General features: G+C 37.1%; 1 protein-coding gene across 6 annotated transcripts in view; it reads right to left on the reverse strand.

Moving 5' to 3' along the window:
* Positions 1–12,243, reverse strand: part of TTC3 (tetratricopeptide repeat domain 3) — a 66,848-nt gene that overhangs the window by 47,030 nt on the left and 7,575 nt on the right. For all 6 annotated transcript variants that reach the window (XM_052794775.1, XM_052794780.1, XM_052794776.1 and 3 more), the window contains exons 6-14: positions 12,126–12,179; positions 9,810–9,933; positions 8,751–8,836; positions 7,864–7,958; positions 6,010–6,072; positions 2,280–2,334; positions 1,560–1,722; positions 1,365–1,413; positions 150–273 (exon numbers count right to left, since the gene is read on the reverse strand). In XM_052794775.1, the coding sequence (XP_052650735.1) occupies positions 150–273; positions 1,365–1,413; positions 1,560–1,722; positions 2,280–2,334; positions 6,010–6,072; positions 7,864–7,958; positions 8,751–8,836; positions 9,810–9,933; positions 12,126–12,179 (813 nt within the window). The remainder of the gene's footprint in view (positions 1–149; positions 274–1,364; positions 1,414–1,559; positions 1,723–2,279; positions 2,335–6,009; positions 6,073–7,863; positions 7,959–8,750; positions 8,837–9,809; positions 9,934–12,125; positions 12,180–12,243) is intronic.

The raw sequence follows: 12,243 nt of genomic DNA on the forward strand, positions 1-12,243 counted from the left end.
TACAAGAAAAGTGTACTTGGCTGACAAAGTACAGAATTATTAAAACACAGTAGCCACAAAATTTCAGCCACACCATTAAATAACACATTCCAGGACGATGTAAATCAACACACTGTTAGTCTTGTAATGCCAGCTGTAGCGTAACTTACCCTGGTATCATGTTTTTGATGACAATGATGATCTTTAGGATCAGACTGTGTTCCCTTTCTGTCTTTTTCTATTTCTTTTTGTTCTTCAGAGATTATTAAATGAGATTCTGAAGAACTGCAGTCTCTGATATGTAAAAAGAGAGAACTCGAGTTCTTCCAGTGTCAATGTCTTCCCCATATTTAAGACGCACACCATACGTGTATCATGAAAAAAACAAAGACGAATACAGGAAGTCTACCCCTCATAGAAGTGTAATGGCATAAGCATATTTAAAGGATTTGATCAAACAGCCATTTTTTATACCTTCAAATTGCACAGTCCAAGGCTATGCAAAAATATAACACCAAAAAAAGCACCATCTTCTATAAAAGGAACAGGAACTGAATTACTGCACTTTAAAAAAAAAAAAGGTAATTAAAAAAAAAAATCAATCTTGCCCAATGCCACATTTTATTTGTGCAATATAGAAGGGAAACAAATTTAAGTTCCTGCAGAATTTTCAGGTTTATAAAAAGCTGTTTAGTAGTTTACTTACTGTACTGTTTTTGAATGATAGACAGCACATCACTACAGGTAGACCAATAATAAAAAAAAAATCAAAAAGTTCTTTCAGAAAAATGTTTAATATAAAAGTTACAGCATATATTGTAACTTAGCTGAATCCGTGATATGGAATTGCTCTCACTCTCTCTGGGTGAGGCAAAAGCACAGAATAGATGTGGCAAAAGCAAGTTTCTACAAATTAGGATACATGTTCATTTTTACCATTGTCAAAATGCATTTGCTATCATTCAGTTCTTCAAATCAGCTTAATCTCCTAGCGAACTTTATATAGCAAAGTTAACACAAAAAACCAGGTGTGATTGCACTGACATTTTCAGGCACCAAATTTCCTCAACAGCAAAGTACTTCAAGTTGGGAGGAAAAAAACCATGAAAATGTAACTGTTTCCTGTTATTTCCAACATGGGTAAAACTTAATGCTGAAGCAAACTGCTTGGAAGTGGAACACATCTCAAGGTAGCTTATTTAGCTCCTGAAAGTCCTCTTTACTCCTAGGCTGCACTCTGGTTGCAGTTCTCTTAAGTTTATTCCTTCCATTTTTATTTACTGACAGGTAACACAATTTAAGCAATATCTATGCTATGTATCACTTAAATCTTATACTAAGCATTGCTAATTATTAAAAAAAAAAAAAACTTGACACTTGCTTACTTTTTCTCAAGAAGCGACTTCTTTGGTTTCTGTTTATGTTGTTTAATACCTATAGAAAATTATATAGGAAGGGGAGAAAAAAAAAAAAAAACACAACACCAAAAAGCAAAAAGGAATTAGCTAGTTTCAAAGGAAAGTTACCAATAAAGGAATTTTGCTATGTTCAAGGTAGATCTTGAAATCAGAAAAGGTTACCATTGATTTCTTCTAATGTCTTCTTTAACTTGTCATTTTGTTGAATAAGATCCTTAAGTCCATCAAGAATGTTCTTGCATAGTTCCTGAGCTCTCTCATTAGCTTCCAAAGCCAGTTCGTGTTCCCCCAGTAATGACAGCGCCTTACAGAAGTGGTAGTGACCCTACGTGGGCATGAGTTTGACTTTCAAGCGTTCATTCACACAAATAAGAAAACAATTTATATCCAAAACAGCTGCAGTAGACAATACAAAATAAAATTTTACATACTCAAAAGTTATGTGCTGCACCTGTTTCAAAGTTTTCAGCTACTCAGCACACTGAAACAGAAAGATAATTCACTGGGAGTAGCATCCAGGCTCTGTCTTTGGAAAAGAGCAAATTTGCTTTTTCCCCTAATCTCAACTACTACTTTGCAATTTTGTAACTATCCCTTATTTACTCTTCTTTAGGCCACAAATACTGAAAAATACATGTTGGTCATTAATCAGGATTTTTTTAATTGTAAGGACTATGTATATTCTTTTTAAAGCACTGTGATAACATAGCTACACACAACAACAAAATAAATGTTTTATTCTGCCTTTACACATGCAGAACACCATGTAACAACACTTACAACATGTTACATCTACCTGGGTCAAACCTGTAATTAAGACTCTGGGTTACGTTGGTTTACAGTACCAACAAAAAACAATATTGAAATGTACATTAAACTAACCTTTGGCCAATTAGGCTTCAAAATAGTGGCTCTTTTTCCATCAGCAAGGGCTCTCCTTAGAGAAAGGAGGGAAAAAGAAGAGGTTTTATTATTTATACTTCAGAAAAATCTACAGATCAGATATACAAGGCATCATAAAAATACAAAGTGAATAAAAGAACAGTTCATTCACCTGTGTGAAGACATGGTCTGATAACACTTCTTAGCTGAAACTTACGTGGGTTATAATGTCACAGTCTCAAATATTTCACCCATCAGATATTTATTCCCTCCCCCTACCCACCAGGTTTTCCAGCATTTCTGCATATGTACCTACCCCTTAACTGGGTTCTAACAAAACGTTCTTTAAAAAGCAAAGCCGTAATAAAAAAGCCTGACTACCAAACTTAAATATTTTGACAGAAATCATGTTGGAGAGTAGTTACGTAATCATAGCTAGAGATTTGAGGGTGCATGTATTAACTGCTGAGCACTGAAAGACAAAAACTCCCAACTACTGAAGCCTGAAGAACATACCCATCTCTGACTTTTTATATACAAGGTGTCATGGAATAACCAGAATTACAATTTTGGTCAGGTCAGAAGAGAACCAGACTATCCCTATGGCTACAACAGAGAACACAGAGCAGCAGCTATGGCCTCTGCTGAAACCAGTGCTGCCCAAAGCAGGCAGTTACACAGTTTATATACCTTTGGGATATACCACTCATTTTTCACTGAACTACAGCTGTGTGTCAGATAAGCAGGACGTAGTAAATTACAACAAATAGCAGTCGCATATGGATTATTTCAGATGAGAAAGCTTACAAATAACTCACTCCTTTGATAGCTGGGTCATGCTGACTCAGTGAGGTCTTTAGAAAATGTCTGCAGAGAGACCTAACTTGAGAGGCCTGCAAAGGCCTATGAGGCATTAACTGTTTTACCTCCACAAAGGGAAGGAATATGGAAAAAACAGCTTGTTTCACATGAAACTGTTCATAAATTGCCTAGTCACTACCACTGTGTTTTGTAACCATTACAGCAGGAAAACTTGTACAGAGGGATCTGAAGGAGGAGGATGAGCTCTGTGGTAACAAAAGCCAGATACTAAAGAAAAGCCTGAAAAAGACAGTAATTTCAAAACAAGGAGAATGTTTTACACAACAAAATTCTTCAGAGATTTCAGGAAGAATTAATTCAGTGAAATGAAAGCAAGTTAGAACAACAACAACAAAAAAACCCCAAAAATAAGAAAGCCCAGGTAGGAATGGCAGAATTTGGAGGTGTGGCGATACATTTTAAAAAATAAGTAATAAAAAAACCCAACAACAGAACTAGTGATTCAAATGGGAGAAATTGCACCATATTCATGTGGCAAAGGAAGCAGACACAAGGAAAAAAAATGCTTGAGTAAGAGACAGATAGTGGGGTACAGAACCTCAGAATACTAAGGGATTATAAAAGCAGTTGAAAAGATCAGAAAAAACTGAAGCAATTGTCTTCTCAAGTGTGTGCTGTTATTTGTTATAGTTGTTCTCACCCACCCAGTCCTTCCTCCAGTGCCACCTTTCGACAGCCTTGTGCAGTGCTAGGAAAGTTGCCCCCAACACTGTCAAAACATCACAACACGAAGCGCAGCTGCAGGGAAAGGTCCTGTCCCGTACCAAAGCCTGGGAGGGAACACGACCGTTGCCTCTCACAAGGCTCTGAAAATGGGAGGAATACACACGCCTTGAGTAAAGCTATGAACACTCCAGCAGATGATCTGGAGAACACTGTGTAACTGCGTAGTCCCATAATACAGTACTGCCACCACCAATAGCAGGCCATAAGCTCAGTACCGCCTTTGCAAAACCTCAGGACTGAGTCATCTCAGTCTCGCTCAGCCTGAACGGCAGTCTCACCTGCCTGCAGTTTTCTTTTACTTGGTTTAACTGTGACATCAATTTCTCTAATTTGACCAGGTGTCTATGGCTAATTTGTTCTACTTTGGTTTATCTTTGTGTGGTACAACCATAGATCGTGCTGGCATAACTGCTTGTTACTACTATTTATACAGAATGACTCCAAAATGATGATGTCCTGTAAAGAAATACAAGCCTGATATGACAGCAGAGGCCTTGAGAAGTGGAGATACAGGACGCAACAAAGGAGTACAGGCAGAAGATGTCAAGAGATGGGGCACACGTTTGGCACTGGAGACCCTGTTACATTTTAAAAAAGAAATCAAATCTGATTACAGCTAAAATCTTAGGAAGATAAAGTTATAGTGTGTGACGTGTGACTATAGTAGTTAAAGAACTTAAAGAATGTGTAGTACTGTACTTTTAGCTGATTATCGTTGGCTTATATTTTCCTTTAAGAAGCCAAGAAGATTTGCTTCTTGGAAACTCCCTACCTTTCCCATCTTGATAACTGAAAGACCAATCATTGAAAAGGTTAGATTTCAAAAGAGAACATAGTATACATTTTTATGCAAACTAATATAGATAGTGATGAGAATCATACTGCGCAGAATCAGCTAAAAGAGGTCAAGAAGCGGACAAGTGAGGAAGACTATGAAAGACCACCAGAGGGCTTCTGAAGACCACCAGAGACCTTTGCTGCGCCTGCGTGAAGAGACATATACATATGCTAATGATTTACTGGAAAGTTGATGATTATGTATAACATTTCCCAGAAACTTAATGAATATGTATAACAGGTGTGAATTTAACTGTATCATTAGACAAGACAGGTGCACACGATAGGTGGAGCAATCCCCCGTGTGCCCAGCGCTGCAATAAAGGAGTGCCTGCTTCTTAACTTCTCATTGCTGTTAAGGAGTTTTATTCCGGATTTCGGCAACAACCCCATGACTATAAACAATTCACTAATGGTCAGTGAAAGACATGCCACATCTGGACAAATATGACTTTAAGAGTAACAAAGAAAAAGTAATATCCATAAGAAGCACCATGTATAGTAAACTCAGATGTAACAGGGTGCTGCAGACCAACAATGACAGAGCAAAGGTGTAATACCATGTTAGCAAACGCAAAAGTGACCCCAAGTGGATCCCAGAGTGAGGAAGGACAAGTCATCAGCATGAACATCACATTCCTCATGGAAAAGGACTCTTACATGCTGACAGCTCTCTAACCCCACTGCTACAGCAACGGAACTGTCAACTTAGTACCCACACAGAGGAGCAGTGGAGGGGTGAGCATAATACCAGGAAAATGGGCAGAAATTAAAAATCATGTGGATACCAGATTTACCAGTTAATAACAAAACATTGTTATTATTTCTTTTTATTTCAACAATTAGATCTGGACTAACAACAATTTGACCTTTAAGAGTTCAACTATACTAACAACAAATTCTTGGGCTGGCTTTACATAAAAGGTATACATTCACCTTGCTCATAAACAAGATTTTTATCTTAACAACTGGCTTAAGGAAAATAACCCTCATACCCACACTGATCTCTTCTTCAAGAGGTTTAATAAAAATCACAATACTTACTGGTACTGAGATTTTTTTTCCTGTTGTATAACCCCCCCTGACCCCAAATTTTAAATGTTATTACCATCTGCCAGCAGATACAGCTAATATTATTCATTTTTCTTAATATCAGTTTTGTGAGGTAGTAACATCACAACTACTGTATACTTCAGTTTTAAAAATACTATTTTACTAAGTATATTGCCAATTTTTAACTGCAGAACACCACAACATTTCAGATTATAAACAAGGGGTTACTTACTTGTACTGCCTTGTGAGAATTAAACAAAGAGCTCTGTTTCCATACAGAAGATGGTTTGCAGGACTTAAAAAAAAAAAACCAAACAAAAACAATCATGAAGAGTTAGTAATGTACATTACTTTTGAAAATCTTAAGGAGAAAAAAAAAAGTAATTGTCTGCAAGCACTCTAGCACCAACAATTACATACAAGCTTCCTTGAACAGACCCATTGATTTACAAGTTAAGTCACTGAGGATATTAGTTTTAATTATGTAATAATTTGTAATATTTGGGCCCACTAATGCAACTTCCAATCAATTCAAATCACTCTCAGCCTACTTTAAAAAAAGAAAAAAGAAGAGAGAGAGATTTAAACTTCTTCCCCAGCTCAAAGCACATCTCAAACGGTCCACAGGCGTGGCTAGTATGTTCCCTACAATCTCAGCTTTGTTTCAAAAAAAAATAAAAAAAAATAAAAAAGCTAGCTTGACTGCCTGGCTGGGCAGACTGAGCAGCAGTTCTAAAGAGCTGAGGCATTGTCCCCAAAATACCTAACAGAAAACAAGAGAGGGAAACTGATAAATGTAATCCGGCAACCACTTGAAAGGAAGCCAAGGGAGAATGCAGCTAGTTAGGGGAAGGAGTGTGATGATGAAGCAGATGAAAGTCACACTAGGTGAATGAGAAAGAGAAGACAGTGCACAGAGCAGATGAAGGATACCCGAGCTGCTGGACATCACTGAACTATCCTTCACCTTCCAGCAGGGTCTTAAGGACAAAGAACAATTTCTAACAAATAGCTGTAACAGCAGCTCAGCTCTACAGCCCCTGGAAACCATGAGACTTCCTTTGGTCTTTCTAAGCCATGGGATTTCCTTTGCTCTTTCACTGAATTCTGCTCCTCCCTCCCCCTCATCAGGTACCCTGAGCAAAGCCTTCTTAGCCTGCTCCATCATCTCAGATACAGTCACTTGATGGAAGTCAGCCTACCCAACTTTTCAAGGAAGCTGAAATCAGCTTGAATTCGGGATTGAAATGTATCCTACTATGTGACACAAAATCTGAAGACATCAGCAAAACGGTAATCCTTTCAACTGCACAATTCTAAAGCTACAGACTTCAAAGTGAAAAAATAAAACAGTTTGCACAATCAAATTTTTATGAAAGGTGGGACTTCATGAATTTCACCATATTTCATAGGCACCAGGAATTATAAAAGCAGCATTTGCACGACTACAACGCAAGTAGCAATGACAACAAACCAGAGTTCTGTATCTCATTGACATTCCATGCAGACTATAGGAAAGGGGCAAATGCTCTACGTGCGTGTGACAAATTCTCATTTAATCTCTATCTCCCTGCCCCTTTATAGAGCCCAGGAAAGTCTCCAAAGCCTTTCAGCAAAGGACTTTTAGGAAGAAATTAAACAAGACTTACAAAAAGAAATTAAGCCTGTTGCATACAGAGTTGCTAAGAGAAGATACTTTTAAGTAAGTATTTGTTCTTGTTCACTTGTTCTGCATCATAGCTAAGGTAAGTATTTACAACAGGTGGTTATAGTGTTCTGCTGGAAGAGTATTTAGGAGGGATAACAGAAGTGGCTGTTCACACCAAATAACTTATTTCCTTTCAGGTTTACTATACTTACTGTTAGTCATTTTAGATCAACTTCAGACCCTAACAGGACTTCTGGGGCAGTAAAAGTGCAAACAACCATTAGTAACAAGAAATAAAACAGAATAAACATGTTACGTAGCTTTTTTTTAAATTGGATTATCATTTGGCTCATGCCAAATTATGCAAAATCAGGATAAATCTGAATAAACTGAATACGTATTATATAACACAATCTAGTTAACCAGTTTAGTTCTTACCAAAACTCTATGGCTTTAGTATATGACATTATAGCATGATCAAAGTTTCCTTGGGAAAATTCCTCATTTCCTTTTCGTTTCATAGATTCACTGTTCTGTGAAATCAAGAAAAAACAATTCAGTAACCATTGTAATTAAACTCATTTACAATGAGAGGTAAAGAAAACATTTGACAAGAGGCAGCTAAGTTTTTATGCTTGTAAAAACAGAATGTTACGTATGCAGTATTAGTTGTAATTTAATACTTTTAATTCATTGCAATTAATAAGCTTAAAAGTGTACAAATGAAAATGTTATGCAGATAAGAATACAATGAACAATAATTAAAAAGCAGGACTAACTCAGAAGCTCTCCTGGGTTCCATAATATAATCATCATCAAAAGTGAGCATGTGTCAAACAGCAAGGTAGGCTGAGTACAGCACAGCTCAAACAGTTCCCTACTCAGCGCCTTTCAGCGTAGCTCCTGAACTACAGAATTGTAGCAAGGAAGACACAGGAATTAACCAGACTTCTGTAGAAAAAAAGCCCCAACATCTACACTAAAGGAACACATGGCAAAGACTTTGAGAGCATCTTATTTCTGTGTTAAAAGGATCAAGTTGAACAATCTTCTATCAATATTAACTGCATTTCCTTGAGCTTTTGGGGGGGTGAGGAAGGGAACACTCTCCACTATACACAGGCAATGTAAACAACTGAAGTTCGGTTTATTAGGCCAGGATCTCTCAAGGTAACTATTTATGACCAGACAATTACTCACTCAAGCTTTTGAAACCTTTATCTTTAATAATTTGGTCATTTTTATAATCTTTGATCATTAAAAACTCCCCCAAAATTAACAACAAAAAAAGAAAAGCACAAACACATTCTGATATCATCTCTCACCTTCCTACAGTTTTCACAGGTCACAGCTTTAAATTCTTCAACTAAATTACAATCTTCCAAAGCAACTTTAGTAATGTAACGTTTGCCTGGAGACAAAATTCAGAAAAACACAGTGGGTGAAGAAGTTACCAAAGACAAGAAGTAGGCTTTATCTTCTGCTGCTAAGAATCATGCTCTGTTTTCTGACTGGAAGCAAAATTTGACATACCAACTAAATAACAGAAACAAATTAAGCAACAGAAATGTTCAAAAGAAAAGGAATTATTTATTATTGGATAAGCCCAAAATAACTGGCTGCAGACTGCAAAATGTTTAAGTACTTCCCTAATGTCAAGCAATCAAGTAAAACTCCATTGTATTTTAAGGAATTTGCACTTTAAAGATTTGTATTTAAAAGAATTTGTAATTCAGTGCTTAACTATAAAAAGATTCTTCTCCTTACATGCAAGTTCAATTTCTACTACCCTGTTGCTTACTGCAACAGCTGAGTTAGAATGCATATATGCAAAAAGATCAGAATATGAACCATTTAACACATGTCAAATACAGCAGGCCTGGGAGCTTTTCGTAATTTCAACAGAAGTTCTGCTGCTAGGGTTAATATCTTATGGTAACTCCCATGAGCTACATAAGCTAATTTTTTAAATATGACTAACAATTAATATTTTGACAAAATCCTCTGCCAAACGTTTAACAGAAAGACCCAAACAATATTTCAGGCAACTTTCAACTTAGGGTTAAGTTAAAGCCATACAGGGTGCGCATACAGCCCATAATGGACACCAAAGTGAAAAAAACGTTCTGAACTCCTGTTCAGAAACAGCATGTGCACCATGAATACTACCCACATACAGAGATTCAAAGAAGAATTGACTGGTTCAAATAAGAAAAAAAAAGAAAAAAAAAAAAAGAAAAAACCCCACACCACCACCACTATTTTTCCAGTCACTCTTCCAGTCACTCCCAGAGTAGTGAAATACACACAAACGTTAACTATTTGATAATTACAACACAAATTACTTTCCTCACTGTTGTTTCTTCAGAAGTGGTCATACTTACATTCAGCAAAGAAAATTTCAAGATAGATCCAACCAAAATCACCAAGTTTCTCCAGCCTCTGCAGAATACTGACATCACCTGTGTATCTAACCCAATCAAGTGCATCCCCAACATCAAAGACACCCTATTTCAATTGAAGAAAAGGAAAATAAAGAAAAAATGGTAACTAATTCTATATAAAGCAAAGTCTTAAAACAAAAACAACGAACACAAAACAAACCAACAGCTCACTGGCAATACAGTGGAAGCATTCCATGTAAATATAACAACCAATACTACTGTAGCACTTAGACTATGCATTTGTTCCTGATTTGTTAGCCTTTGAAATAGACAACAGCTGACAAATATAAGTATCTGGATAATTCAAGCACAGCATAATACAGCATATTCACAAAATGAAAACAGTCGTTCTTTCAACAGGAGACAGGGGAGCCATTCAAATTACAGAATTTCATTTAGAAACTTCTTTTTGATGACTGCACACAAAATTGCCTCAGTGTGAAGTGACAAGCCTGATTAAAAAAAAAAAAAGCAAAATTCTCCAGGCTGTTAGACATGCAGGCAGTGCTAAGACTTAATTCCGTAAATCATGACTTCCCTTCTATTCAAACTAAATTTAATTGTTTGAGCTACAGAGCTTTATTTGAAGGAGAGGAATTGAGTGAAGAGTGTCTGTTGCCTGAGCCTACAGATTTTGAAAAATTATCTAAAAACCCACATGACTAAGACACTTCACTAAAAATACAGGAACTGGGTAATCCAGGAGTAACATACAGTTGTACCTATTCTGCTTCTCCTATTGCTACTATCAGCTATGATATTTTCTTCTAATTTCAATGTTTCTATTTTAGCTTTTGCAGTTAACCTACAGCAGGCAGCAGAAACTAGGAAGTGGGGAAAAAAGTGACAAACACAGGGAAACCAAGAACATTCACAGTCCAAAGTTTACAAGCTGAAAAATGTAACAAGTATAGTTCTACCGTACACTGAATTTGGTAATGAAGATGGATCAGCAGGTGTCCAAACCACACTCTTACTCTGCCATTCACAGTCCTTCAGATTGAATCCATATCACTGTTTGAGAATCTCATAAAACATTTCCAACCTGTCTCCAAAGAGGAGAATTTCTGCATCATTGCAGAGATCAAGCTTAGCCCTGCTCGTAGCCCTGTAGCCCCGTCATACAGAGTCACCTTTGCTAGTAATAGGCCACAGGCTTTGTACAGAGCTTGCAAGGCCACAGGACTGTGACTTGTCAGGCTTGCTCTGAGCTTGTCCTGACCTGCTTAGAGCTCTGTTTTAACTGGGTTTTAACTGCAACAGCAATTTTTCTTCTGACCAGGTGGTTATGACTAATTTGGTTTGAAAAGGAACCTAGGCAGATCCTAGGATAAGGAAGAAGAAAACATCAACAGCAGTCCTCGCAGCAAAGAACTCCAGCTAGCAATGACTATACCGTCCACCCCACATATGCAAACACCAGACAGAAGCCTTTCACTTTAGGATCTCAAGGAGCAGTACAAGGATAAGCACACCACCTGCAAAAGGGTCAGATACTAGGAAGTGCGCGTATTACAATTCTAACTGTACTATTATTATCATTAGAGAGTATTTCTGTTTAGTAGTATTTGTTTCTTCATTTTCTTTCTTCTGCAATAATTCATTCTGGCAGACTTCAACTATACTAACAATAACTTCTTGTCTTTACATATAAAGCGTGTTTGCCTTTTGCCCATACCTAGACTTTCAGCATAACACACCAACAGCAGCACAGAAATAGAAAACAAAGCAAAACACACCATATAGATACTGTGTGCTTGTGGCAGGGAATCTAGAAATCTTCAACACTGAAGGCAGAGAGAGCATCGAGACATCTCAAAGGAATAAGCCTTCAACAAGAAATGGCATATCTGCAAGCAACCAACAAGGAAAGCCACCAGCAGGTACCAAAGTGGATACTGGAGGGCTGGCCTGGGCTCCAGCTGCACAACCTAAACTCACCCAACCACACTGCAGTAGCAACCTCCAAGAGAAACCATTTATTTTCAGCATGTGAACTACCTCCAAAGTTCTCACTCATTTTGTTCTTCTTACACAGACAATATTTATTTCACGGTTCCTGTCACACCCAGATTTCATTTTGTGGCTCAGACCAGCAACAACTGGCAACTCCAGTCCTATATACTACATACTCCAAAAACTACAGACTTAATTTATTTATGCAAGCATTTTAAGGTTTTAGATATTTGTACAAATATTTTATTTGTATTCACACATAAAGAAGTATTCCTATTAAAAACAATTCAAGAAACTTACATTTTCTATTCTGCTGCCAATTCTCAGTATGCCACCAATAAAAGGTGGAACGTTCTGGAAGAGGGATAGAAAACAAATAAAAATCAAGTTAAGATCGATAACTTTAATTTCTATCTGC

Source organism: Harpia harpyja, chromosome 8 (assembly GCF_026419915.1).
Source record: "Harpia harpyja isolate bHarHar1 chromosome 8, bHarHar1 primary haplotype, whole genome shotgun sequence".
In the NCBI taxonomy this organism is placed as follows: Eukaryota; Metazoa; Chordata; class Aves; order Accipitriformes; family Accipitridae; genus Harpia; species Harpia harpyja.